The 27,573-nt window shown below is 55.4% G+C and overlaps 12 protein-coding genes across 12 annotated transcripts; 5 read left to right on the plus strand and 7 right to left on the minus strand.

Annotated features, from left to right (window-relative positions):
• Window positions 1–283: 283 nt before the first annotated feature.
• On the minus strand, window positions 284–1,587 carry W97_03327 (uncharacterized protein; the record flags this gene model as incomplete). The annotated part of the gene is made up of 3 exons (XM_007781224.1): window positions 284–367; window positions 475–1,086; window positions 1,441–1,587. 3 exons carry the CDS (start codon window positions 1,585–1,587, stop codon window positions 284–286), a joined length of 843 nt encoding a protein of 280 aa, XP_007779414.1.
• Window positions 1,588–4,208: 2,621 nt separating this feature from the next.
• W97_03328 (uncharacterized protein) lies at window positions 4,209–4,838 on the plus strand (the record flags this gene model as incomplete). The annotated part of the gene is made up of 1 exon (XM_007781225.1): window positions 4,209–4,838. One exon carries the CDS (start codon window positions 4,209–4,211, stop codon window positions 4,836–4,838), a length of 630 nt encoding a protein of 209 aa, XP_007779415.1.
• An 870-nt stretch (window positions 4,839–5,708) lies between these two features.
• On the minus strand, window positions 5,709–7,379 carry W97_03329 (uncharacterized protein; the record flags this gene model as incomplete). Its single annotated transcript, XM_007781226.1, has 3 exons — window positions 5,709–5,945; window positions 6,060–6,236; window positions 6,294–7,379. The coding sequence occupies 3 exons, from the start codon at window positions 7,377–7,379 to the stop codon at window positions 5,709–5,711; spliced, it is 1,500 nt and encodes a 499-aa protein (XP_007779416.1).
• A 770-nt stretch (window positions 7,380–8,149) lies between these two features.
• On the plus strand, window positions 8,150–9,328 carry W97_03330 (mitochondrial import receptor subunit TOM40; the record flags this gene model as incomplete). The annotated part of the gene is made up of 3 exons (XM_007781227.1): window positions 8,150–8,467; window positions 8,523–9,170; window positions 9,227–9,328. 3 exons carry the CDS (start codon window positions 8,150–8,152, stop codon window positions 9,326–9,328), a joined length of 1,068 nt encoding a protein of 355 aa, XP_007779417.1.
• A 586-nt stretch (window positions 9,329–9,914) lies between these two features.
• On the minus strand, window positions 9,915–10,444 carry W97_03331 (uncharacterized protein; the record flags this gene model as incomplete). Its single annotated transcript, XM_007781228.1, has 2 exons — window positions 9,915–10,267; window positions 10,354–10,444. 2 exons carry the CDS (start codon window positions 10,442–10,444, stop codon window positions 9,915–9,917), a joined length of 444 nt encoding a protein of 147 aa, XP_007779418.1.
• A 1,133-nt stretch (window positions 10,445–11,577) lies between these two features.
• W97_03332 (uncharacterized protein) lies at window positions 11,578–14,151 on the minus strand (the record flags this gene model as incomplete). Its single annotated transcript, XM_007781229.1, has 2 exons — window positions 11,578–13,970; window positions 14,031–14,151. 2 exons carry the CDS (start codon window positions 14,149–14,151, stop codon window positions 11,578–11,580), a joined length of 2,514 nt encoding a protein of 837 aa, XP_007779419.1.
• An 858-nt stretch (window positions 14,152–15,009) lies between these two features.
• On the minus strand, window positions 15,010–16,818 carry W97_03333 (uncharacterized protein; the record flags this gene model as incomplete). Its single annotated transcript, XM_007781230.1, has 4 exons — window positions 15,010–16,137; window positions 16,188–16,398; window positions 16,451–16,651; window positions 16,730–16,818. The coding sequence occupies 4 exons, from the start codon at window positions 16,816–16,818 to the stop codon at window positions 15,010–15,012; spliced, it is 1,629 nt and encodes a 542-aa protein (XP_007779420.1).
• A 1,419-nt stretch (window positions 16,819–18,237) lies between these two features.
• Window positions 18,238–19,186, minus strand: W97_03334 (uncharacterized protein; the record flags this gene model as incomplete). Its single annotated transcript, XM_007781231.1, has 3 exons — window positions 18,238–18,275; window positions 18,350–19,079; window positions 19,148–19,186. The coding sequence occupies 3 exons, from the start codon at window positions 19,184–19,186 to the stop codon at window positions 18,238–18,240; spliced, it is 807 nt and encodes a 268-aa protein (XP_007779421.1).
• Window positions 19,187–19,397: 211 nt separating this feature from the next.
• On the plus strand, window positions 19,398–21,180 carry W97_03335 (uncharacterized protein; the record flags this gene model as incomplete). The annotated part of the gene is made up of 4 exons (XM_007781232.1): window positions 19,398–19,474; window positions 20,053–20,254; window positions 20,344–21,038; window positions 21,117–21,180. The coding sequence occupies 4 exons, from the start codon at window positions 19,398–19,400 to the stop codon at window positions 21,178–21,180; spliced, it is 1,038 nt and encodes a 345-aa protein (XP_007779422.1).
• A 487-nt stretch (window positions 21,181–21,667) lies between these two features.
• On the plus strand, window positions 21,668–22,635 carry W97_03336 (uncharacterized protein; the record flags this gene model as incomplete). Its single annotated transcript, XM_007781233.1, has 2 exons — window positions 21,668–21,970; window positions 22,306–22,635. The coding sequence occupies 2 exons, from the start codon at window positions 21,668–21,670 to the stop codon at window positions 22,633–22,635; spliced, it is 633 nt and encodes a 210-aa protein (XP_007779423.1).
• Window positions 22,636–23,467: 832 nt separating this feature from the next.
• On the plus strand, window positions 23,468–24,409 carry W97_03337 (uncharacterized protein; the record flags this gene model as incomplete). Its single annotated transcript, XM_007781234.1, has 1 exon — window positions 23,468–24,409. The coding sequence occupies one exon, from the start codon at window positions 23,468–23,470 to the stop codon at window positions 24,407–24,409; it is 942 nt and encodes a 313-aa protein (XP_007779424.1).
• A 2,268-nt stretch (window positions 24,410–26,677) lies between these two features.
• Window positions 26,678–27,307, minus strand: W97_03338 (uncharacterized protein; the record flags this gene model as incomplete). Its single annotated transcript, XM_007781235.1, has 1 exon — window positions 26,678–27,307. One exon carries the CDS (start codon window positions 27,305–27,307, stop codon window positions 26,678–26,680), a length of 630 nt encoding a protein of 209 aa, XP_007779425.1.
• Window positions 27,308–27,573: the final 266 nt, after the last annotated feature.

Here is a 27,573-nt window from a genome sequence, read left to right on the forward strand (position 1 = left end):
AAGTCCGCTGATCTACTGCAAAATCTGGCTGGCATTTCGTTTTTCCAACGACGCTTACGAGCATTTCGGCCACGAGGGCCACTGTCTTTACCGGCACTGTAGTTTTCTCACGATCCTTCACGAGAGCATGGCAGCGCATCACGATCAGCGTGTATTGGGTTCTGTGTCTCATTGGTCCTGTATATCATCTTCCGACCTTCGATGCCCCGTACACGAGTATCTTGCAGTCTTCACGTGAAGATATCCACTCCGCGTTAAAGCTGTCCCACGCGTTGTCACCGCATCAGGGAGACGATGCCTTCACGTCTTCCTGCAGATCCTTCCACCGCATCTCGTACCCGAACACCGTCCGCCGCAACAGCTCATCCTGCATGCTACCGTCAGCCTCGCTTCTCTACGATGTCCTATCGATGTAGTCGCGGACCGGGAGTCTTAGGAGGAGCCCCTTCAAGCAGAGACAGCGGAAGAACCTACCCCCCTATCCCCCTCAAACATAACCCTCTCCATAACCCACTCTCCCACCTTCTCCACCACTAGCCCTCCTTCCGCCGCCAAGCGAAAGAAATCCACATCCTTCTCAAGCAACCACGGCCGATGCGGCGTGAAGAACACCAGCGCCCTTGCATCCCCCGTCCGCCTTAGTGTCGCCTGCACCGTCTTGACAAGCTTCCCATGCTCCGAGTGATTGAACAGCAGATCCGCCAATACCAGCACATCGAAGCCTCTGCTGCCCGGCTCGACTTCTTCCCCCTCTTTCCTGGCCGCGGCGTCGAGATGCGCCAGCAGCGGACTGGGGTCAGCGCCCCACAGATACCCCTCCGCCACGGCCTTCCCGCCCGCAGGAATCCGTGCAGCGGTGGCGGCGATGTTGTGGCGCAGGTTGGCGATCAGGTCCGCGTCGGGGTAGTCGGTTATTACGACTGGGGAGGCGCCGTGGAGCGCGGCGACGAGGGAGGGGAGGCCGGCGCCGGCGCCGAGCTCGAGGATCGATTTGTTGGTCAGGGGGTGGGTGGTGGTGCTGGGGGAGTTTGGGAGGGTTTCGAGGTAGGTGGAGAGGGTTGTGGCGGCGTGCCAGAGGTGATGGCCCTGGTAGGGGGTTGGGTGTTAGGGGGTGTGAGAGAAGGGGGTTGAGTGCTGCTGGGAAGCAAGGGAGAAGATGTTTGGGGTATGCCGAGAGCGATGGAGGTGTTGGAAGCGTGTACGAGTAGAGGTAGGTGTGGAAAGGACTCAGAATACAGGGAATACTTGTTGTGTCTGAGGTTTGGCTTCGAGGAGCGCTGTGGCCTCAGCAAACGCAGCTTGATCGTGGGAAAAGCAACAGATGGTAGCGTAAGAATACAACCATGTTTGATAGACCCTTGTAATGCTCTAGAGAAGGGGGCGACGGAAATCTGAATTTGGGAGGACGAGTAAGGATTAATAGAAATAATTATACCTTACCCACAGCGGACTGTGCCCGACAAGACGCACTGTCAGCGCGTCTCCGTTGAGCAGCTTGTGCGTAGCAAAGGTAGCCTCCTTCTCTGGCTCGTAAAAGTCCGCCGGTTCATCAAACATGCTGAGGCCATCGTCCTCTTGATCTGACATGGCTCGCCGCAGATTGCTGTGCCTTTATTGCACGAAGGTAGTTGCTAGACGGTGCTAATTGTGTCAACAGATTCTCCTTCTGACTTTAAGAAGACAGTCTGATCACAACGTTTAAGTGTAGCTGGTACAGCCGCAATGGGTAAATTTCTTTGATAGCATGTCATGTGCCGGCGCAGCCCTACGGTATCGAAACGCCACTCGCGCCACTCGCTTATGCAGGGTCCGAGGTACAGAAGCCCTCACCTCCATTATGAATAGCACAAAGGAGGGGCCAACCTCAATATCTGGAGCGGAGAGTCAGAATTGGAGTGCAGTGTCTTCCCGCGAGTCGCGAACGCTACTTGACAACGCCAGCCGCCGCTGAAGCATCCTCGACCACTGAGGAGTGCGGCGACTCGGCTTCCGTAAAACTCGCTCACCTGCATGATCCGCTTTACGGAGTATGTGCCGGCATCTGCCACAACCCTCGACCCATCGTCGTGTCTAAGCGCACTGAGGCTCTGTTCTGTCGACGCCGCAAGCCTCTTGGGACTCTGCTTCACCATTTGACTTGACTCTGTTGCCATAGCAGATCATCAGCCATCTCGTCGAGTTCTCACACCATTAAAGGTGAATATCCCTGCAGAGCACCAGTCCTGGTGTGCCTGCGCTACTAGCGCGCTTATCACATCAACTCGCTCTTTCTTGCTCAAATCTGCCAGCCAAACTCCCTCTCTGTCTTCCACTCTGCACTCTGTAGCACCTCGTCAGCCATTCCTTTGCAGCATCTGACTGCGGCGCTACAAGCCCTCTTCCGTCATCGGATCCGCGCCAGAACACAGTGCAGCCGCAAGGCGCATTCCCGGTTCCACTTGCTTCGCCCACCTGGGGAGACCTCGTACGTCCTCTATATCCTGTTTGTTTCTCACACGCTACATGCACGCTCCCTCTTTTGGCACTTCGGTTGCCGCAATCTCTGTGTCCAAACGAAGACTCTCCTCCAATCTCACGCACCTGTCGGCTTACAACATGGCAGAGCCTGCGAGGAAGCGTTCAGTTGGGAGACCGCTGTCTTGTGCGCCTCACATCCACGAAGACCATGCCGGTCATTGAGGTTAATGGCGTGAGGAAGAAGGTCGCGTGGTAAGCCCATTTCGTTCCGAGTTCTTGAGATTAAGTTGCGCTCGAGCTGGCAGCACAGGTACTACAGTTTCAAGAATACCAACACTGCTCTCACGCGTGCAATATCTTGGGTAATCAGTTAAAGAAGGGGTCAAGCTGTTAAGTGATCTCTCAAACCCTTGCGTCAGATCGGTCTAGTTTTCTACCACACTATCAAGCATGACTTCATACCACGCGCAACTGTAACCACTTCAATCTCCCTCTTCTTGAGTATTGAGCCGCTTGCCTTCACTATTACCTCCATTGTACAGGCTTCAGTACGCTAACACTGTCGTCAGTGGACCATGCATTCGCGGTCATCGATCAACCAAATGCGACCACAAGGACCGTATCTTGCTCGAAGTTCGCAAACCCGGACGACCCTTGAGTAGTTGTCCGCATACAACCGACAGCTGCAGTTGTAGCAGGGTCGCTTTCACTTACGCTCTCCCTAAGAGTAAGCTTCCCGCTTACTCCAACAAACCCTAGCTAACTGGGTAGACGTATCCCAATGCGCGTGCCCAAGCACAAGCGAAACGGATCCCTTAAATGAAACCGCTCCATCGCCTACGACTCCGCCGAATCGAGTACAGAAGAGCAGGCACAAAAAGTCTATCAGCACTCGCTTTCCTGGCACTCTGGAGAGGGCACTAAAAGCCAGCGAAGATGCCGAGAGGGCAGCGAGCAATACAGACACGGCTTCTCTTGCAGGAGAGATCTTAGACCAGACGAAACCGAGACTAGACAGTGGCGCTTTGCCCCAAATCAGCAACGGTCCGGACTCTGACGTTATAGATACTTTTCCGGACCGGGATAGTCAGGATGCGAGTGTCCCGCCGCAGCTCTCGACTACATACACACAACAGCCGCCAGCCGAACCGCCTTCTAACAGTGTGATGAGTAGTTGCTGCTCATCTCGTCCTAAGGCTGTCAGGGCCACCACCGAGCCTATCCAGGTTCAACAAGCCCAAAAGACAGAGTTGTTAAATGCAGCCCAGCAGCATCCGACGCAGGTCCCCTCTAGCACCATTGAGAATGGACAACCCACGAAGCGTTCCTGTTGCTCCGATGGAAAAGCCGCCAATCAGGCCGATACCCTTACACAGCTGTCACAAACCGAACTGAGTCCATTGAATGGGGATGACCTGCGCCACGCACAAGCATCCAGTATAGGAGCGGCGTACCCCTTAGCCAACGGCCATAATGGCATTCTTGCCCACAACCAACAGTTCTCATACGGGAATAATATCCAAGCGGCAACATATAGCACATCGGCGGCGTTTGCTCTTGATCATTCCGCATTCGCACCCGTTATATATCAACATCACCAGGGCTCAGGCATGCCACACCTCCCGTTAAGCCCACTAGACGGCGGTGTCAACAACGGCTTGCTCCACAACTGCACTTGCGGAGACGCATGCGCTTGTCTCGGATGTGCTGCCCACCCTCGGAACGACACTACAATAAACTACATTCGCCAAATGGCCGATTTCATGATGCACCAAACCCCGGCACAGACGCCATACATGGTACAACAGCCACCATACGTGTTACCGTCACCGCTTCAGCAGCAATTCGGCGGAACCGTACCGCAGATGATGCCTTACGTACCGCTCGGGGCACCCTTCTACACCAACCACGCGCCGCCTCTTCCTACATACAGCCATATTCCGAACGGGGGCACTGCACTGCATCAGGCGACACCACCGGTCTCACACCCGCAATTCGACCCCATGCAGGCACAGCTCCAGCTCCCGACCTACACCGCCCTCTACCCAGTCCAAGCCACCGCCACCGCCTCAGTCTCCGACGCGCCTCGAGCCGGCCACGCAACACCACCTGCCCACCCGATCGCCAATCCATCAACCCAGGAGTCGCCCGCCACACCGGAGAAAGAAGCCTTCTCCAACACGCTCCTCTCGCCCACCTCCTTCTTCTTCAACGAGCTTGTCCTCGGCTGCAGCGACGCGACCGGGCTGTGTCAGTGCGGGGATGGGTGTACTTGTGTCGGGTGTCTGACGCATGGGGGACATAATGGCGTGCCGCTTGAGCCGCCAAATGGAGGCGAGATTGGGGATATGGGGTTTACGGGAGGGCTGCCGGGGGGATGAGTGAGGGAAGAGGGAGGGTGGTCGGAGTTTTGCTCTAGAGGCACTAGAGGTAAGAGGATAAAAGGGGGAAAGGGGCTTACAAAATGAGCATGCTACCATTGTTTTTGCTGAGCGAATAGAGCGGGTTTGCGGCGTCCCCATGGGCATTGACGAGAGTGTCCTCGGTGTGGCCGCTTTTGCTGCGGACTGGGTCATGGCACAGAAATGGACTCGTTTGGGAGCTATAGCGCCGCTGGTAGCATGATGCCGTTCCACAGCAGCAACAATCTATGCGGTCTGATCCCTTGGACGCGCCTCATTCTGCCTATCTGCCACTCAACCCCCCGCAAGGCCTGTCTCGCGTAGCGTTCTAAATCATGTACTTCAACGTGTCCCGCTCCTGGTTGAGAAGAGACATGTGGGGTTGAATTTGTGGTTCTCTAGGTCAGGCACTTTGCCGTGTCGCGAACAAGGGTCTCCTTAAATTTATCGAAAGATACCCAATGCTCAGTATCATCGACAGCCGATGACGATGAGAAAAGACTGTGATCTGGACGTCCTGGCGCGGGGGGTAGGACGTGGAATGGGCGTTGAAAACGAGGAGTGAGGTTCACGTCAGGGACTGCATTGTCGACTTTGGCGACTCCCCGAATCGACGCAGTGTGTGTGTGTGTGTGTGTGTGTGTGTGTGCTTTGCCTCATCAAAGGATATCTATCACACGCCCTTCCCGCAACCTATGGAATCAAGTTCACGCTGGTATAGCGATGCACAGAGAACCTCCTAAATCCAACCAGTCGCTCCCGCAGTCTATCCCTACCCAACCCCCCGACACCAGCAGAAATGGACAGTCGAAATAAATCCCCTTCCCCGCCAGCCCCCTGCCACTCCACCTACGAGCTCGGATCCACATGCGTCTTCCTTATAAGCAGCGGCTGTGGCGTCTGGTACCCCGTCGCAGGTGTCGACGTCCCCGTCGTATTCGGGCTCCCAAGACTCCCCAGCGGCGACACGGTCCCGCTGGGCGGGACGGGGATCTGGAGGTCCTGGGGACTGCCGGGGATCATGCTGTCGGGGAGCTCGGGGATGTGGATGCGCTTTGCTTCATTGTTGTAGCTTGCGGGGATGATCTGTAGAGAGTGGTGTGAGTGAGATTTGCGGTGTGTGTTTAGGGGAAGGGGGGCGGACGTTGCGGGTAGGGATAGGGATGGGGTGGGGAGGAGGAAAAGGGGAGGGGAAAGTACCTCGATGATCTCGTCACGCGGAAAGTCGAGCTTGGGGATGTCGGTCGCGTTGCAGGCCATGAGGTAGCCGTAGAGGACGCGGAGAACGCTCTCGTGCGCGATGATGAGGAGGTCGTTTTGCTCGCGCTCGAGCTCGAGGATTATGGGCTCTAGGCGGACTGCTAGGTCGTGGTAGGACTAGGGATGTTAGTACTGATTAGGTACTCTGAGCGTGGCGCATGGCAAGTGACATACCTCAGCTCTCGGGTATCGATGATGGTACGGATCGGCCTCGTGCTTGGCTACTTCTTCGGGATATTCCAGCCTGATCTTGTGCTCCGACATCTTCTCGCATACGCCTGGGTTCATCTGGCTCATCTGGGACCGCTGCCTAACTCGATAACCGAGATTGGCCAAATAGTTCGAGGTCTCAACCGTCCGACGACGCGTAGAGGTCCACACCGTCAGCGGCTTCAATGCATTGTCGGGCCCGCCCTGGTCGATAATAGCCTGCCGTTCATACTCGCGGTGCCGTATCAGCGTGTCGCCCATCTTCTTCGCGTAATCTACGCCTTCTGGAGACAGCGAAGCGTCGGCCTTGTAAGCGTTCTCTTCCTTGGTCGTGCCTGCTCGTGCGAAGTACGTTCTTCGCGACTTGATGTGCAGGTTCAGGAGGTAGAAGACAATTCGTTGCGACAGGTACCCAAAAGCGCAGTTGTTAACAACGACTCGTTCGCCTGCATTAATGAGCTTGATCCAGTGCAGCTCAGGCTCCTCCATGGTCTCGAAATGCGGGATGCGCGAAGATATCCTGGCGAGGTAGTCCTTTATTGCGTCTTCGTCTGACCAGCCTGCGTAGTCTGGAGAGGAAATCTTGACACTCCGAACGTTCTCTTCAATGATTCTCTCATCATTGCACTGCGACTCAATAAAGAGGGTCTGAATGTTGTGCTTCGCAAACTCCTTGGCTAAGGACCTACGTCCTGCGGATATGGCGTTCACCGCGTCGTAGATGGCGATCTGACCATTCTCGTGCTCCAGGAAATGGTAGATGTCCTCTCGGCATTTCTTGAGGATCTTGTTGCGCAGCAGCACCGACGATGGCGAGGCGTTGATGAAGAAGTAGTCGTCTGGCACGTCCTTTCCTGGGCCCACGGTTGCTCTTCGATAGTCACCAAGGTGGAAAACGTGGGTCTTGACGCCGAGCCAGCGCAGATACCGCGCCACCGCGACGGAGATGTGCGTCTTCCCTCGAGCGGGCAGGCCAACAGTTGCGATCACTATCCTGCCTGAGTGGAAGAGTCGTCCAGATTCTGTGCTGTACAGCTGCGCGGGCGCCATGGATTCTCTCAGCGGTAGGTCGTGTATTGCGTCCTCAAAGGTGCTCGAACGCCGCCGAAAGCGCGGCGAGTTGGCAGCCACATCAGCGGTTCTGAATGGGCAGTCAGATAAGAGATTTCACTTCACTGGCATGAGCGTTCACGAGAATAATTGTGATAGCAGCCTTATCTACAGATCTTGAGGCAAGAAACAGGTTCTACGTACAATAGAGTGTCCATGGTGAAATAAGGCTTCCAGTCCAACGTGACCACTTAGGCCTCGCACACTTTACTTGCTTCACTGTAGTGGGGATATCAGGATCGACCAGCGTTTTGATACTGGTAAGGCCGCCGGAGATGCCAAGACTAAAGGTTGGGGCCAGTTTGAGGGTCTGCTCAGCCTTTTATGAGTAAGGTCCGGCGACAACTCAGCGCGGTTGTTGGAAGGTGCAGCAGCAGAAAACGTGTTTGAAGGGATGCAAGGAACGTAAAAGAAGGTACAAAAAGCAAACACAAGGTCAGTTCGTGCTATCTACAAGGGCATATCACAGCAGGCGACGGCGTAGGTAATGCGGAAGACAAACGCCTGGAGAGCGGCGGAGAAACGGTTGATCCGCAGCTCTCCTGGAAAATGTCCCAGCTGGCATCGGAGCTCATGCAGTCGGAGGCCTCGTTGACATAACCATCCCATCCACCCGTCCTGCATCAGCACTTGCTCCCTCCGAATCGCGCCGCAATTCTCGGAGCCATCACCATCACCCACCCCACCCATCACAATCCGCCGAGCCTGCCATGGCCACAGTAAAACCGGACCAGGCTGCGCTGGATGCCTTTACTGGGAACGCGCTTGTCAGGCGGCTGAGCGACTTATACATCTCTTTCTCGGAGAGGAGGGAAGCATTAGGGCTGTCGACGCCCGTCACCGTCGACAATATTGCGAAGGAGGTCCAGCGCGATGTGTTCCTAAACAACCTCACCTTCTCCGGCCTGCGGGCGGACCTGACCAAAGCCTTCTCTGTCGCGCCGCTGTTCCAGGTGTCACATGCGCTGTCAATGGGATCGCAGGGGCTACCGCCCTATGCATATGCTGCGCTGTACGGATCACCAAAGGTTTGTCAGAGGATCTTCATCCGCCGTGGCGAGAGAGACGGCTGACGAGAATCAGGTCTTCTTGCAAGCCAATCTCGATAACGAGCTCCAGCTCTCTGGCCGATTCAACTACCGATGGAACACTGCGTTAGTAACGAAAACAAGCGTTCAGCTTGCGCCCGGCGCGGGACAAGCCATGCTCTCGCTCGAGCAAGACTACACTGGTGCCGACTTCAACGCAAGCATCAAGGCCATGAATCCATCGATGCTCGACGGTGGCCTGACGGGCATCTTCGTCGGAAGCTACATGCAGTCCGTGACCCCGCGACTCGCTCTGGGCTTGGAAGGCGTCTGGCAGCGGGCAGCGGTGGACCACGGGCCGGAGATGGCGATGTCATACGCGGCGCGATACAGAGGAGAAGACTGGGTTGGAAGCGCACAGATGCTCGCGCAGGGTGGTGTCCAGGCTTCATACTGGCGAAGGTTGACAGAAAAGGTCGAGGCCGGTGTCGACGTCACTCTGCAGTTCGCCGGACTCAATGGAGGGATGATGGGCGGACGAGGAGGGAAGGAAGGCGTCACGACGCTCGGAGCAAAGTACGACTTCAGGGCATCGTCTTTCCGGGCACAAGTCGACAGCCAGGGCCGGCTTGGATGTTTGCTGGAGAAGAGGGTTGCACCGCCTGTGCAGGTAACTTTCGCGGGAGAGATCGACCATGCCAAGGTATGTCATGCGCTCACTCTATCCTTCATTGTCAACTTGCTAACCCAGCTCGACAGAACCAAGCCAAGGTTGGCCTGGCCGTATCAATCGAAGCCGCCGATGAGGAAGTCATGGCCCAGCAAGAGACCGCCGGCGCCTCCTTGCCACCGCCGTTCTAAACCCTCCCCTCCACCTTCTATCCGCCTCTACTAACCCATACCGCTTTACACCAACACCTCTTTCCGCTGTATCACCATAGTCCTGCATCGGGCGCTGTCATTAGCGCTGCTTTCTCTTCGCCGCCTTCCTGCGAGACCGGCGGTCGGGTAGGGATAGACTGGGCTTCTACGTTGCGCGCGTCGCATGTCTGTGTAATGGGTGTCACGCTTCAGCCTGGCGAAGCGGGGACGCTTTCGTAGTTGCTCTGTTGCGCGTTTGCTGATGAGCGTAGCGCTGTGGGATATTGTACATATAGCATGCAGATGATGTATCTTTTCTCCTCTGGCATGATCTTGCTGCGGAATGATCTTTTGTTGATGATGAACTGATTAGGACAACAAATCATGCTCATACAGAGTCGAGATCTATACTACAAGCGTGAATCGCAACAGAACAAGGAAGGGCCCAGACCAATACCCCCCCTATCAACCGCTGCCCAGCTATTATATACACGAACCCGCCTCATCGTGAAACAGTGCAAAAACGTACACTACACCTGAAACCCCTCTCACAGCGCCGGACGCGCCTGCGTAGACGATCCCGGAGTTATGACCTGTGCCCATCGATGAGCCTTTCATCTCCCATCCCCATCCCTCCCGTGTTCCGACTCACCTCATTAGCAATCTGCTGCTGCTTCATCTCCCTCTCCATCTCGACCATCTGCTGCTCCTCGGCATACGCGAGCGCCCACGGCACGCCCAGCAACAGCGCGCTCGTGCTCACGACCCAGAGCGCCTTCCCGCCAAACACGGCCCCGGACTTGAACCACGCGGATGCTGAGGAGAAGGTGCTGGAGAGCAGCCGGCGGTTGCGGGGGGAGACCATGTCTTGCAGGGCCTGGATGCGCTCGTAGAGGGTCTCGTCTTCGGGGATGGAGAGCTCGGACTCGAGGTCGGATTCTAGGAGGGGGCCAGGGGGTTAATTTGAGGGGCTAAGGAGGGTAATGGAGGGAGGACGGATGGGGGAGGAGGGAATGGGGGCTTACCACTGTCGGTGTCCCAGTCGCCTTCTTCGTCTAGGGGGCCCGGCTGGTCGGCGATGAGGGCCTCGTCGGGGACTTCTTCCAGCTTGACCATGGTGTCGGATTGGGGTCTGAGGATTCGGATACGGGGTTGAGGCGATGTTGCGACGGAGGTGATTCGGTATGTTATGAGAGATGCGATGCGATGCGATGCGATGATGCTCTAGATGGGGAGCTTGCTGCCATACATCTCGCAACTTTTCGAGCTACGGCCTGGGGCGGGAGAAACGTTTGGCCGCGTGTACAACGCGCGCTTGGGTCACGCTTCCAAGTTCCTCTCAACACCAGGGCATTGTTCGAGAACAGGGGGCGTTCTATACATCATTGCGTCGTATTGATGCCATCTGGATTTGGCCGAGGAACTACAGGCAGCTGAGATAGCCGTCACTAATACAGATTGTCGGTGGTTGCAACGCCCGAGCAACTTCTGGTTTATAGCCGCATTGACAATCAACGACTGCACCTGTGACAGGATCGGGTCAGTCCTCATACGGCTAGGAAGATGCTGTATGCGTCTGGAGGTTTGCTGGGTTGGCACGAGCTAACGGCGTCTGATATGTCGCACGGTTTGTTAGCCATTGCTTTTTGTCAGACTGTTGCTGGACGCCATGGTATTCTTTAATAACCTCTTCGCTTCTGTTATATTTCACACACCCGTTGTTGTAAGGATCTTTGGTTGAAGCCTATACTACTGAATCTTTCACGTTAGACCGCTTGACTATCTAGGCGGATTTCTAGTCAGATCCTATTGCGATCCTTCAAAACCGGATATCGAGACTTTGATGTCTCTAGTCTCGTTCTCTCTAGTAATGAGTAGAAGAAGTTCTGGTGCCCAGTTCCGATTCTGTCTCTTGCACCGTAAGCGGCCAAACGTCCTCTAGTTCGCTTCAGAACCTCTGCTTGGCCAGCGATCTTATGGGTGGCCGTTAGAGGGTGAGAGTATGAAGTGGATAGCACGGAAGGGTTGTAGATGCAATCTTCATCTTGTTAGAGGCCTGAAAGCGACGACAAGTCTATCCGCACCGCACGCCCCGGTGACTGCCCAGCTCCGCCTCTCAGGCAAGGTTCCTGAGTGCCCTTCCATAAGCTGAAACCAGCGCCTTTTCCCCAGCGCCGAACGCCAGCGCTTTGGCAATCCGAAAAAATAGAGGCTCGAAAGTGTAAACCGTATCCGCCCTATCCGCTTCCTCATCCCAACCCGTCCCCCTTCTCAAACCTCACCCCCACAACCCACTCGCTCCCAAACCTGATCCCTCTCCCCTTCTTCGCATCCAGCCCCGCTAAGCCCCCCGGACTCGGCCCATGCGTCCTCCACGGCCTATTGATCCCAATGTCCACGACCCAAATATGCCAAAGGGGGTCACCGAGGCCATGCCCCTTCTCGAGCGCCCTCAGCAACCCCACCCTCGGCGCACCCAAACTCACGACATGGTTCGCGCGAATCTCAAACGGCTCGCCCTCAAGAATCCCCACCTCGCCCGTACTGCCATTGACGCCGCTCGGCCCCTCGACCGCGAGCACCTGCGCGCGGCTCTTGTTCGCCCAGCCTACACACTCCATCGTCGTGGCCCTGTCCTCCGCTCCCAAGGCCTCAAACTCCCTCCCGCGGCCCAACAGCGCATCGACGATGAGTTCGGGCGGCGCGTCCAGTTTTCGCAACGCCGATTTGACCGTCTCCCACCCCTTGACCAGCCCGCCCATCGCCCTGAACAAGGCGACCTGCCGCCGCAGATCCTTGTCCCAGTCCGCCTGGCGCTCGTAGCCGAGGACGCAGACCATGACGCGCGGGCCGCGGGCATGGAGATGGCGAGCCGCGGCTGTGGCGCGCGCGCCTGAACGATGGTTTCCTGCGAGCACGACGATGACGGGTTTGGCGTTTAGCGCGAGGGTCTCGCGCGCGAGGCGGCGGCCGCCGGGGTTGATGGCGGAGAGTGCGACCTCTGCGATCCCGCGCGCGCTGTTTTCGGCCATGATGTCTTCGGTGAGCCCGTATTCGATCTCCGCGGCTTCTTCGACGGCTTGCATGCCGCCCGGCGTGATGGTGTTGCAGATGCGGTCGGTGGAGGCAAGACGCAGGGTTGCGTGCCCTGTGGCGGGCTGGGAGAGGAGCGAGGGGGACATTGGCGGGGTGGGGCGGTGGGCGGAAGGCTTGGGGCTGTTGGACAGGTGGGATGGGGAGTAGACGGTTCGGGTTAGGGTGCGGTTGCTGCGGTTTAGGAGGGCGGTGGGAAGGCTGCCGGAGAAGGAGCCAGAGGTGGGGACGGGAGGGAGAGGCTCATCCTGAACGCCGCTGCCGGAGCGGTAGGGTGGGCGCTTCATGGAGGCGCGGGAGGCGGACCGTCGGGATACTCTGCCGCTGTCGAAGTCGGAGTCGTCTTCTTCGGTAGAGGTGAAGTCGTCGCTTCGGCCCCGAGGGGTGGGTTTGTCTAGGACATTCTCTGTAGGATGGAGGTTCTTGCCGCCATACGTACCAGGTCTCGCCGGCGGTAGTCTGTTGTGACTTACCAGTCGATCCTCATCCGCAGTAGTGTCTTCGTTCCTGATCTGGTTGAACACAGTCCGCTTGTCAAATTTTGACAAGTTGGCCTCGAAGTCGAACTCTGGCAGTTCTTGAACATCAGTCGCGTCTTCAGTGGCCCAGCCGTTCGTCGCCTCCACAGCCTGTTGACGGCGGGTCTTACGGTTCGAGCTCGTGACAGCCTCGCGACCAATGCGGCCACCGATCACTCCGGGCGTGCGCGGCGACATGGTTGGTTCATCTTGCAGTATCGGTGTCTGTCGCCAGCCTTTTCCGCGCAGGTTTCCATTAGGGCCCGCCTTGCGAGCGACTTCAGGCGATGACTCGAGAGCTTCAGCGTCATTTCCACCAGGAAAGGCGCCATGCTGAGAACCCCTCCTCTTGCCCTTGCCACCGCGCCTTGTGCGTTTCATTGTATCCCCGGGCTTCGACGACATGTCCATCGGCAGTCCAGATCTCGTCTTAGTCAAGCTCGCTCGTCGTACAGAACCGCCAATGACTGTAGGTTCGTCTGTGTCATCCAGCACCTCATCAGCTGGGCCAAGGTCCATTCCAGAGAACGGAGCTGTGAGCGTCGCGGCTGCATCGCCTCGTCGTTTTTCAGCTGACCTGACTTGCGATGGTCTCCGCGCTTCGCCCACGAAAGGCGAGGTGTTTGAGGGTAGGGCAGCAGCCGCGGCAGCCGCTAAGTGTTTGACGGGCGTCGCGGGCGCTTCTTGAGGCCTAGGTATCGCTTGTGTGACAACATCATTGACTGCTTTGGCCGGTGTACCTGTGGGTCGCTTCCCATAGCTGAGGATTGCTGGGTCCACGAAAGCTTGCCGTTGTTGCGGTACTCCAACGCTCGCCGCAGCAGCTGGCACGGAAGACGTACGGTTGGGAACGTTTGCAAGTGGGTGTAAGGACGGCAGACTGCCTTGGTCTTGCTGTAAAGGCGGATGGACATGTGCATGCGCTGGCACAGACGGTTCGGGTTGACCACTCTTGACTTCCAAATCCGCAATCTGCGTGCCCTCAACCCTAATTCCACCTGGAGGATAGTAGCCGTTCGCGGTGTAGAATGCTGCCGCAGAGATTAGCACTCCACCGAAGACAATGCAGAAGAGATCTATTCAAGGCTCACCATTCTGCAGGAGTAATGTAGCGGTCTCCGGAATGACATTGGCAACAACGCCCTGGACTGAGGTGTTAGGTGGGTGACGGAGCGTCACTAGGACAGTCAATCCGATGAATGCAGACGCCATGGCTGAGTCGACGGGTTATCCTAGATACTCTCGATCATTGAGGAGAACTATGGGGCTGTCCAAATGCTTGTGTCATCGAAAAGGCGTTTCCAGTGAACAGGCGCGTCCGCCAATGCAATGCGCGGCTCGTAGGGCTTATCGATAACGCGGAGATTTAAGAGTGACCTGCAGATGAACTGGGATCCCATCTGAAGGTCGAGGAAAAGGCTAAGGTCCGTAGCGAGGTTAGTTAGGAACACTTACTTGCTGTGTTGAAAGTCAGCGGTTCATTAAGCTGCAAGACTTGTGTGTTAAGGTAGGCCTTCGTGACATTTGTTCGTCAAGGTACTTGTACTACAGAGGCTCGTCGTGCGCAATAAAAGCCTCACCGCGAAACCCATGCTTCATCAACCATTGTCTACACTACCGCCTATATCAGGCTGCAAGAAGTACGGAAGAGCCATCTAATTAAACCTCATTGCATGTTCTATCTTTATAAGAGTTTTGTTGTTTTATTGGAAGGGGGCGTGGCGATGGTAAAGCGAGGCATGGTCAGATAAACATGAGTTTCACAGCGAGATTTCCGCGGTGAGGCTTTTATCGCGCACGACGAGAGAGGGTAGCAAAGCAAGAGATACATGGCGCAGCAGAGCAAGCGAGTTGGACTCGTTGACATTCAGAGGTACCTAATCAGGTCCTCCACTCATTATGTGAGCTATTTCGACCAGCTCTGTGCTACATACAAACAAGAAGCAGAGGTTTCGTAAGCTCAAAGCAGCCGGGTATTCCTGAGACGCCTTGTCATTTTATGGCGCTTCAAGCCATCAGTACTCCGATGTAGGAGTAGAGTCGTTAGCCGCCGGCCAAATACTCCACCATTTATGGCCGGTACTCCTTCTCCGCCGCTGAATCCATCCTCTCAGGGCTGTTGTTTGTATCATCCCTGTGTACCACCGCACCCTTCTCAGCATCCACATTGCCCCTCTCCAGCTGACTAACTTGCTTCGTCGTGACCCTAGTCTTCCACGCCGGGGTGCCGATGTTCTTGATGCCGTCCGGATCCAGGAACATGCCCTCGACCTCCTCCAGCGTCTTGCCCGCTGTCTCCGGGAACAAGAAGAAGACATGAATGAACATGGAGACGCAGAAAACGCCAAAGATGAGATAGGTTCGCCACTGAATATTCACAAACGCCGGTGGGACGAAGTAGCCGAGCGCGAAGTTCATGATCCAGTTCGCTGACGTCGAGAGCGCGACCGCCTTTCCACGAACGCGGAGCGGGTAGAGCTCAGGCGGGTAGATCCACGAGACCGGACCCCAAGTAGTTGCAAATGAGGCGACAAAGAGATAGGAGCACGCGATGACGGCCTTGCTCGGCGGGCCGCTCACCTCCCACGATGCTTCCTTCACGCCGCCTACACCGCCTGGAGGTGCTGGCCTTCCACGGGCGGCGAGGACACCGGCGTTAGTGAAGAGCCATGTGGCCATCAGCGCGGCGCCGACGAGGAGAGTCGGACGACGGCCCCAGCGGTCGACGTAAAGAAGGGCTGGTATGGTCATCAAGACGTTGATCACGTACTGGATCGACGAGGAAACGAGGAGAGTGTCGCCGGTCAGACCAGCCATGGCAAAGACGTAAGTGATGTAGTACATCATCACGTTCATACCGGTCAGCTGACTCCAAATCTGCGTGAAGACGCCGATGTGGGTGCGGTTAATCATCCGGGGCTTGAGAAGCTCCCAATACGTGACATCGGCGTTGTGGCGCTCAAACTCGCAGGTTTCTTTGATCTCAGCGAGCTCTTTAGCCACGAAAGGCGAGTGGGGGTCCCCGTGGCCATGGACTAGGATCAAGACGCGCTCGCAGTCGTCCCAGCGGTTTTTGCGCGCCAGCCAGCGAGGAGACTCCGGGAGGAAGAGCATTCCGACGAAGAGCATGATTGCTGGGACAGCTTGGACCGCCCAGGGGATGCGGAAAGCGGAGGTGTTCTTGATCTTGGAGCAGCCCTGCGCAAGGGGTTAGCTGCTGTCGAGAACGCGAGAGCGGCAGAGCCTACATAGGAGATGTAGAACATAATCATTATTCCCCAAGTGATAGCCCACTGCTGCGCACCAACGAGACGACCTCGCTTGGACGGGGGCGCTAGCTCGGAGATGTAGACGGGAACTTGAGCGGAGCAGATACCGACGCAGACGCCATTGATGAAGCGGCCTACGACGAGCATGCCGATGTTCTGAGAGGCAGAAACGATTACACAACCGATGCACCTAGGGAGAAGTCAGCAATGGTCGAGAAAACACTCAAGGCGGACGGGCCCACCAGATGACGGCTCCGATCATGATGGCTTTCTTCCTGCCAAAGATGTCGCTGAGAAATCCGGAGACGAGTGCGCCGACGAATGAGCCTCCTGGCATAGAGGCAGTGATACCGCCTTGGACGTCTGATCGCGGACCGACGCATGTTCCTTGCTCGTTGAGGCCACCTTGATTGAAGTAACAGAGATATTCTTGCGTGGCTATGCTGTATCGGTGGTCAGTATAATTCGAGGAAATGGATTACTAGAACCATTGCCAACTAACGTGCCTCTGACGAACTTACATAGCGGACATGGAAGAGATGTCGAAACCGAACAGACCACCGCCAAGGACGGCGATGGCCGCGATGAAGTAGATGTTTCCGACTGTCATGTTGAGATATTTCTGAAGCTAGAGATTTATTCTTTGGAAGTCACGGTGCTGACAGAGCCACTGGATGGGTCTCCGCTGTACTGTTTCAACCATGCAGCAACGGTAGAGGAGGTTGTGCAAGGCCAAAAGTTGTGCGGGCACACACGAAGTCTTTATGTTTCAGGTTGAGGCGGGCAACGTTCGGATGACAACCGATCGTGAGCGCCGCATGACCTCAGGAAAGCCACGGTCAGGTGCATGAGGTTGGAGTTTCAAGGATGACACCGCACCTCCTCTCTGCTTCTTCACCACCGCCCATCCCAGCATTGCAAGGGCAGGTCAATGCAGCCTTGTCCTTGCTTGCTGACTTTATGTGCTTGCAAAGCCGCGTTGCGCACGTTGGAGGCCTGACAATGGAGTCTGGTGGGGAGGGTGTAACATGCGACGATCAACAGCCATTTCTGATCCACTCACCACTTGAATCCTGCGGCGGATGGCTGCAACCGCACTGCAAGACGTCGAAGGAAGCTCTGCAGGGCTAGCTAGCAACGGGCGCTAACGTCAGCGGCGCTCCCGCGAATCCTCAACCCTGCCGCGCCGTCGTCCGTCGTACAGCAGCATCTTGTCGTGCCAAAGAATTCTTCGCAAAAGGCCGTAAACTGCTTGTGCACATGCGCACTCTCCGCTTCATGACTCTTTCATTCTTTCGCATCAACTAACACCGCTTGTCTTTTCCTCTCCGGGATGCCACATCATGCAAACACGGACTCCCCAAGCTTTTCTGCCAAGCGCGCATGGCCGCCAACGTAACATCCGCTAACGCAAGCCCCCCGCACTCCCTTCCCCAGCTACCTGCCTTGCCTGAAAACGCTGCATGACCAATGAAGCGACAGGTATGTTTATGCGACCTGAGCGTTGATGCCAATCAACATTGGCAACACGTCTACTCATGCCGGCTTCCGGGGTGTTTCTGTTACCTGAGACATTGCCGCTGTTTCTGTATCGTCCCATATCCGGATATTGCGGTATGCGGAAGTGAAGGCAGTTAGTGAGACTACGCAGGGCAAGAGGTTAAGAAGATAGCAATTCAGCAGGACAGTAAAATAGCGGGGGAGAAGGACAGGAGGACAGCAAGACTATGGTAACGTTTTACAAGAACAGCTACATTACCGGTTTGGGGGGGCGAGGAGCTGTCCGTAGATCGAGCAGACGGAGACTGGTACGCAAAACCGTGAGAGTGAACAGGAGCTTGTCAAAGAAGCGTGCTTTTGATTGTTAGATTGTAATAAACATGTCTACTTTATCGCCCTCACATCCATGCTGCCTTAGCCATCTGTCTAAGTGACCGTCGCCCTGACCATTCATGCCCTCATTCGCCATAATCAATGCATAACCGGGTATGACAATAAAGTGTGGAAGCTCTCTGCTCGTGCAAAACGTTTACTGGGACGAACCGCCGGAGATGGTGATAACTTGGCCTGTGGGGTTGACGTTAGATAACTGTACTCCGCCAAAGGCAATGGAGAATTAGTGCAGAGAGGCGATCACTCACCATTGACCCAGCTGCCATCCTCACTCGCCAAGAACGCAACCACCCTCGCAACATCCTCGGGCACGGCACACCGGCCCAATGGGCAATGCTGCGCCATGAGCGTCTCGATCTTCTCCGCCGGCCAGTCTGGGCTGCCACCCGGGATATAGTGCCACGCGTTCTGGGTGAACATATCCGACTTGATACCGCCAGGCGCGACGCCGTTGACAGTGATACCCCTGACGCCAAAATCCGTCGCAAACGCCTTGATCATGCCGATAACAGCCATCTTGCTAGCATTGTACAGCGCGTGATTCTTGACGCCCAGCAGACCAGCCGCAATGGACGACATAAGGATAAGACGACCATTATCCTCAAGGTGGCGGAATGCAGCCTGCCCGACGAAGAACTGAGCCCGCGCGTTCAGATTGAAGACGTGGTCGTACTTCTCCTCCGTCACCTCGAGCGTCGGGTCCCAGCTCTCGGTCCCGGAGTTGCTCATCACGATGTCGACTTTCCCGAACGCCTTCTTGGCTTCCTCGAATAGCCGGTTGATCTCGGATACTTTGGATACGTCGGCTTGGATACTGATTGCTTTTGCGCCGTTGCCGAAATCCTCGATGATTTTGCAGACCTCCTCCGCGGGGCCCTTGGAGGAGACGTAGTTGACGACTACGGAGGCGCCGCGTTTGCCGAGCTCGATGGCACAGCCGCGACCGATGCCTCGACCGGCGCCGGTGATGAGGGCGACCTGGTGGTAGATGGGTTGGTGGACTGCCTTTTGGGGAGGAGGCTCCTGCTCGAAGGGGGATAGCTTACCTTGCCCTCTAGAGAGGCGGTGGGGACTACGACGACCATTTTGAATGGGTTGGAGGTGAGTTATTCTCTGAAGGTAGTGTGTTAGTACGGCTGTGTATGCTGGTGCTGTCCAGCGATCTTGTGAGAGCAATTGAGGTCCTACCGCGATAGAAGTAGCTGGAGAGACTAGAGATGGTCACGTAGAAAGGCTCCCGAGCGGTCTGAAGCAGCAGGAGGTATATGAGAGGAGAAATGGAGTGGTCTGGGGGGCATGGATGGCTATATAAACAGACCTCTCAGCCAAACTTTGCCGGAGAGCGGGGATCCGACCACCGGATTCGCGCTTTTGTAAGTGCCGACTCGGCCTCCATTTCTAAATCTGATCACTTCACACAAGCCCGAGAGGACGCTGTCATGCTCGGGATTTGACGTGGTAGCTGGAGACTGATTGTTTGGGCCGCATCCGCCTTCGCGGAGCCGTGAGCGGCATGCCAGTGGTGACACCCCTCGTCGTCCTAGCAGGATGCCGGAGCTCAAGACAGGATGCTTACGAGGACCCGACCTCGAGAGCTTCCGGTGCAATAGCTGTTCTTCGAATGTTTATGACAGTGGTACCTGCAGATCTCCGGCGCGGACCTGAACCGTGGAAAGTTTGCGATGCTGCAGGGCGACATGACGCAAGGCTGGAAGGCTGGAAGCGGAAATCCCGAGCCGTCCCGCATCCTCCTTGGCTTTATCGATTGCTACGGCGGGCGACAAAGCGGATAGCGCAGATATCAAACCGCAATAGCCGGGCAAACCGAAGGCAAGCCGCAGGACGCTTCAGCCGTAACAAACAGCCAGTCGGGACATATATAGAGGCTTCTCCAACATGCATATTCTTGCAAGTACAGCTCCTCACTCTCCTGACTGAACCGCTCTTACAGACCTCCGCAGGTCGTCAACGATGACGGGCCCCCGTCGAACCAGAGCTCGCCCTACGTCCACAGCTTCGTGTCCGCACTGCAAAGAGCCGGCCACACCGTTTCAGTAGTCTTGCCACACACCCAGCGGTCCTGGATTGGTAAAGCCCACATCGTTGGTCAGGCCATCAAGCCGACATACTTTCGGCCCGGTACACTGCACGAAGTGCGTAGTCCGTCCGTTGAGTTCAGCCAGCCTACTTGGCGGCGAAAGCTCTCCTAGACAAGTACCATATCAGCTGATGCAAGGAGTAGGACGACGGCGTAGCAACAACCCACCCCCTCCCCGCCGACTCCTCCGAGGAAGAATGGATCCTCATCGACAGCACGCCTGCCAGCTGCGTCCAGATCGGGCTATACCACTACTTCAAGTCGCGCGGTCCGATTGATCTCGTGATCTCCGGTCCCAACTACGGCCGCAATACCACCGCCGTCTTCGCGCTCAGCTCCGGGACGCTGGGCGGGGCGATGGAGGCCGCAATCTGCGGCGTCAAGGCTATCGCGCTGAGCTATGCGTTCTTCGACCGGAACCATGATCCAGAGATTATTGGGGCCGCAAGCGAGGTCAGCGTGCAGCTGGTGGAGAAGCTGATGAGAGATTGGAAAGAAGAAAGCGGGGTACAGCTGTATAGTATCAACGTACCGCTGAAGCCGGATGTGCGGGAGAGCAAGATCGTGTGGACGAGAATGCTGCAAAATCAATGGACCAGTGGAAGTTGCTTCCAAGAGATTGAAGTGCCGGACGATGAAGATCAGGGACCGGAAGAGAGGGAGATGGAGATTCGAGAGGGTGGAGAGAATAACGGGAACAATACTCCGAAAGAGGACGGTCATATACGGTTTATGCATAAGCACTTCAAGTGGGCGCCAAGATTCAAGGATGTGTACGATAGCGTGGAGAAGAACGGACCGGGTAGCGACGGATGGGCAGTGCAGCGAGGCATGATCAGGTACGTCGGTATCTCCTCGGTGCTGGTTGCTTGGGGACAAATCGTGCATAGGAACAACCTGCTGATCCGTTGATTCAGTGTCACTCCTCTTCGCGCCAACTTCATGCACGTGGACGCCATGGAAGGCGAACTGAAGCTGTGAAGGCGTTGCGTTTTGCGGCGAATGCCGGCACCCAGCGCTTTGTTTCGCATAGACTTCACAGCGCTGTGGGTACCAAAACGCTTAGACTCGTCGTTAACTTTAAATTTCACTAGTTGCCATCATACACCCCAATCTTTCACACGTATACTGTCATTCACCACTGGCTACCTGCGGTCAGACTGCATGTTTCGCGATGACCTGCATCTGCTAGCGCGTGAATCTATTTCACCTTCAAAGAAGCGCTTCACTTCCAGACCATAGGAGCATCCTCATTTCTTTCCACCTTCCACCATTTCAACTATATCTATGCTTCGAACCACTTTTCCTTGCTGCAACAGGCGAAGAATCTGTCAGTCTTAAATCTCTTCTTGACGCTGCCAGCACCACAAGAGACGCCGCAAGAAAGCAACTGCGCAACTCCCGCTGAGCTCCACTATCCGTACTGAACGATCAAGTTCATCCTCACGACAGTTACACAGACTCCACGATGGTCAAGGCTTTCGTAGTAGAACCCATTCGCGAAGCCAACGGAGATATATTGATAGCGCTGTCGAATCGCAAATGCGACCACCTACATCTTCAGAGCACCGTACTAAAGCACAGCACATACTTTGGTCCGCGTCTCTCTGGCCGCTGGTCAAATACGGCGTCCTTTGAGGTCGTCCACCCTTGCACGGGCGAGTCGACGAAGATATGGAAGTTCGGCTTGGTCGGTGACGGAGACGACGCGGCTTGTGCTGAACTCCAAAAGGCGGATCTGGCTAGTGGTACGTGGATGCTTCAAAGCGGAGTAAGTTGGATCTCCAGGGGCTTCCCGCAAGCCGTCGGACAGACACGCGAGGAAATCGCCGGACTCGTAAACTACCGGACTTACAACTCACTCCTAAATCACCGAAATCTATCGGATTCACTACGTCTCTAAAGATGTTTACTCTAGCCATCCTACTTTCAGGTATAGCTTGCATATATTTATATGGCAGCATACCATAAAGGATTAGGCCTATTCATTATCTGCTTAAGCCGACTGAAGACCTATCTGTTTTTCGGAGTCCGGCAATTTCTGTCACAGTGTCACCCAGGTGACAGGTTAAAGATGCTTAGTAATTTCATGCTTATTTGCTACAGGTTCCGGACGCAGACTTGCCAGACTGGGTAGAGATCAATGAGTCCCATGCCGACAAGCTCAGCCACGTGTCGTATTCCTATCCAAGCATTACCGGCGAGCGGTTCTATCGCTCGGACTATGCATCGGGCTTCCCCATGCGGGGTGATGCACGTTACTTCCCTCTCGGACAACTGCAGCGTTGGGCCGTCATCGCTCACAAACTCCTCTTTCGGCTCGTCTACGGGCTCGACATCGATCTACGCGCGCTCCCGGCCACCGATGCAGTCGAGGTGCTGGCCGATGTTGTAGCTTATGAGGTCCCATCTCGCGGAGCTCACGTCGTCACGTAATGAGAATCCCGAAGCGCCCTACCCGTACTTCGCCGTAAGGTCGTGGGAGGTCGGTGTGGGTGACTGGTACACCGATGATGGACATTTCGGTCCCTGCGGTCAACAATGGAGATTATCCATCCTAGCCCGGGCGAAGGTGGATTTTGTTCCGGCATCTCAGGCTTGGACAAGCGTTTTAGGGCTACTAGAAGATGGTGGCTTGTGATTTGAGTTTACGGTCTGCTCTTCGTCGGCTTCATGGAGGATTTTATGAGACAAGTTTGGACACATTGTTTCGACAACAAGGAGCGGCTGTGGCGTTGGGTTTTTTGTACTCAGTGAGGAAGCTCTGGCATAGCAGTACTGTGCGACACCATTGCTGGTCGGACTGCTCGGGAACGTAATATAAGGTGATCACCTTGAAGCTGACCACGAAACCATTTCGGCCATTCTTGGAAATTAAAAGCAGTCGTAATACTTTGATTCGTATGCAAACCCCATGAGCGCTTAAACACTTCTGGCGTATATGACGATATCAATGTGAGATCGTTTATGTCGAGCATTGATGTAGTAATTGTCCTTGGTCGGCTGTTCTCAACTTCTCGTGAGGATCATCGCGCTGAAACTTTTGCAATCACGTTATAAGATAAGCCGCACTTGAAATATTCACCCAAGTGACGTTGTGAGATCCTTCTCAGAAGATTTCAGAGAATCTGACACTTGGTGGTAAGGATGTCGTCGGGAGGATCTCCTCCAATCATCGGAGAAACGTTTCCCGGACATGGGCATGTGGACGACATCTCATCCAGCTCCACAGTGTTAAGTCCAAAATCAGATAAATGTAAGATGAAAAATGTCTCTTGTGCCAAGTTCTCATAGGGGCATCGTGCACCGCTTTTACGGCAAAGGTGTCGCCTTTGAACACCTTCTCACGTTGGAAACCCCGAGTAGCCGTAACACTCTCATCTGGATCGGGGGCCTCGGCGATGGCCTGCTCACCGTAACTTACCCAACGAAACTGGCTGAAAAACTACCTCCAAACTGGTGCATAGTGCAAGCCTTACTCTCCTCCTCATATAGCGGCTGGGGCACGAGTTCCCTCAAGCGCGATGCGAAGGAGCTTGCCCGCTGCGTCGACTACTTCCTCAAGCAGCGACCAGGGGGTAAAGTTGTGCTCATGGGCCACTCCACTGGGTCCCAGGATGTCATGGAGTATCTTGTTGGCGAAGGCAGCCAGAGTCGACCTCCAATATCTGGAGCCATCTTCCAAGCTGGCATAAGCGACCGCGAGGCTTTGGTGCAGCACATGCCGGCCGAGTTGTACCAGAGCAGCTGCAGCCTTGCGCAGGAGTGGGTGCGAGATGGTCGCGGCGACGAAATACTACCAAAGTCTGCCACGAACAACATTCTTGGTGCTCCCGTCACCGCATATAGATGGCTCAGCCTTGCGGCTAAGGGAGGAGATGATGATTACTTTAGCAGTGATCTCGACGACCAGCAGTTGAAGAAAACTCTTGGGGCATTGAAACCGGAGACGCCTGTTATGTTCCTCCTCAGCGGCTGCGACGAGCATATGCCGGACTTCGTTGACAAGGATGCCCTCATCGCCAAATGGTCCAATATCATCAAGGAGGCCGGAGGAGCCGTTGATGAGGAGCATGGCGGCGTTATCGAAGAAGCCTTTCATAACTTGGAAGGCGATCCGGACGAGGTTGTGCAGGATTTGATCAGACGGGTTAATGGGTTTCTGATGACGATTGACTCGGGAGATAGGAAGGACTCTTCGAATCTTTGAATCATGTAGGTTAGCTTCGGACTCTACGCCTCACCAGATCGTTTCTGCTTCTACCCTCCGTGCCAATCCGTGTATATCGTTTGCGCCCGTGTACTAAAGCCGTTTGAAGTAGTATATGTAACGATCTGCTATTCGCCGGCTCCGCATGTACATCGTGCCAGTGGTTCATACCTACGATCCACAGCTGTTCATACCCAGTAGCTGCCAACCGAGCCTCCCTTACCTCAACCGCACCATCAAGCCATCGTCTTGCTCAGCTTCATGATCGCGAACCGTCCGGTGTCCACCCCCGCCCTCCGGCGTGGCAGAGTGTTGAACGGATAGGACCGCACGCCACCCCAGACCACAGATAGTGTTGCATGCTCCTGCAAATTGCTGGCAAGGCGAAGAGAAAGGCTCGTGTGACGAGATGGGAAATGTTGCTTGCCGGACAGTCATGCCACGCACATCCCAGAGACAAGACGCGCCTTCTTGCGGCGAACAGATGACCAGTGTGACGATGGATTCTGCATTCCGTGGGCGATCGCACTTGCCAGCCGCTGTCCTGATGCTTCCAATGTATCCACTTTCAACTGTGGAATCGACGCACATCGCCCTGTATCGTCGTTGCTGGTCTTGTCGCTGTTGCTGAAGAAGAAGAAGAGAAACGATGGGCATGGAGAGAGACTGGACTGCTGGTGCCGCAAAGTCCCGTGATTCCGCCATATGGACGGTCCTGCCTGCGGAAAACGGATACTGCCCGATGTGGAAATGCACGCTCAACCGTAGGACAGCTAAGAAAATGCTGTGCAGCCACGGGCAAGCATTGATATCTTCAATGATGTGCACGAGATGTAAATGCTGCAACTGCAACGGAGAGCAAAGAGCAAGCAAGAACCTGTGGTGCAGCCGAGAAAAGGCATTATTTGATTTGCAAAGTTCACTGTTTCACCTCAGCGGGATGTGGCCTGATGGGTAAGGAACTCGGTGCATACTAATTAGGACAGTGCTCGACACACTGGTATCGAAAGGGCACCGCCGATGTTTCCTTACCCCTCTCACGAGCCACCCTCGTCCGTCGAGTTCGAGCTCGGGGCGGACCCAAAAACAGATGGGGCGTGTCAGCGCTGCTACCGCCCCAAATGATGTTCTCGCCTTCCACGTTAGTGGTCGGTTGTCTTAGAGTTTTGCCATTTTGGTTGACGAATCTTCTCTTTTCGTGTTTGTGTCGTTTCACATGTCTGTTTCTAAGTTTTATGGTTCTTGTCTTGACTATGCATGATTTAAGTGTTGCTTTCGGCTATACGAAGGAAAGGGTATGTATCAAAGAAGCGGCGGCGGCTTAACCACCCTCTAATACCATTAACAAACATCAATCAACGGTTTATACGATTAGCACCTGGACCTTCTATTGACTGAAGATGTATATAACGAGCCAGTCCACCTCAATAAGTATTGGACTACTATGTTGAGGGGCTTTGTGGTTATGCGCCGTCAAGCGGCCGCTTCCTCAATACATACCCCATCCTTCGTATGAAGAGAGGAAGGGTTTCATCATCTGGATAATAGATCTTTCTTCCATATATTCTGCTTTGTTTAAGCCTTCACCGCACCGCACGTATGAGGGGTGATTCGTTAGTGTGCCTTCTGGGTTTCTACTATTGACAATCTGCAGCCTCAGGCTGACCCCGGTATCACGCGATGGGACCGTTCTGGACTAATCACGGTTTTGAGTTTCTTAATAGCTGCTGCGCTCTCTTGACCAGTCTTTCGGGGTTCTTCAAATGGAACGCAACGCGACTCCGTCACCCATTGGGGAAGGCGCGTCCCTGCTGCAACAACAGAGTTAGACTCTCTGCCACCGGTCATGCCCGAAAACAACGCAGAGCTATAGATCTTAGACTCGCGCCAAACTTCGTTTACTTATTCATTTTTCTCCGAGACGATTTAAAATACGTGCTTCATGCCGCTGCCAGCTGCGCTTTGCCGCGCGAACGCAACATGCTCCTTACTGGTTGCACTCATATTTGCAACCCGACCTCTCAGGGTAGCGCCCTTTGAGGCTCTACCACGATGAAACGTCGCTCGCACATCCACTAGTTGGATTCGCCATAGTAGAATAGCATGTCATAAGAACGCGGCTGGAGTAGTAACCCCATGGAGATAGCACGTTTGAACTCTAAGGATTCACACCGCAAATTGTTCGCAATGCTCTATGCTGCATATAAACCACGTCTGCCAGTACCAAAACCGAGCTGATTGCGCCCTCGACTCAAAACAAAGCACACGTCATGCCTCCCTCGACCGCTCACCTTTCTCGGCCTCGGCCTCCCCATCCTCCTCCTTCCTCTTCCCCCAATTCCACACCTCCCAGATCTGATCCATAATCAGCCCACCATACCCTCTCCCCTCATCAATAGCCTCCTGCTCCTCCCTCAGCCTCCGCTCCTTCCACCCCTCCGTCTCACCCCCCATCCACACCTTCTCCAGCACGCCCTTCTGCCTCTCCTTCTCCCTCCCCTCAAGCTGTCCCGTAAACGCCTCCTGCGCAGATTTCAGCCCCGCAGCTCGCTCTTTCTCCTCCCTCCCCCGCCTCGCAATCTCCTCCCGCTCTTCCCGCACGCGCTTCTGGAACTCCCGCGCCTGCTCCGTTGGGAGCTCACTGCCGTTCACGGTACCCATGCCGTGTCGTAGGTGCCCCAATACTGACCGTCCGCTGTGGTAGGCGATCATGTGGTTCGCGGATAGGCCCCATATCCCGGCGAGCCCGAAGGTGTAGAGGTCAAGCTTGCGGGGTGGGAGCAGCGCGATGGCGGGGCAGAGGAAGAGGCATGCGAGGGCGGTATTGTGGGCGAGGCGCCCGTATTGGTCGTGCTGTTCTGGGCTGGCTGAGAGGGGCTTTTGGGGGGTGGTCGTCATGTTGGTGTGTGTGTGTGTGTGGAGGTTGCGGTGCGGAAGCGTGGGCGCTGCTGTGGGGGGATTTTGGGGTGCGCCGAGTATATAGTTGGACGCGGTGATAGCGGTGATAGGAGGGCGCGCAGTCCAAGACTGAGGGGGCTTTGTGTCGTTGACGGATGGAGAAGACGATTGAAGCGTCATGGACTTTAGAAGCTCGAGGTTGGAGGTGCTCCGCAAATGGAGCTTCGTGATTGGTGGAGGTCAAGCACGTTCTTAACTAGCTAGTA

The sequence above is a fragment of the Coniosporium apollinis genome (assembly GCF_000281105.1).
Source record: "Coniosporium apollinis CBS 100218 chromosome Unknown supercont1.13, whole genome shotgun sequence".
Classification (NCBI taxonomy): Eukaryota; Fungi; Ascomycota; class Dothideomycetes; genus Coniosporium; species Coniosporium apollinis.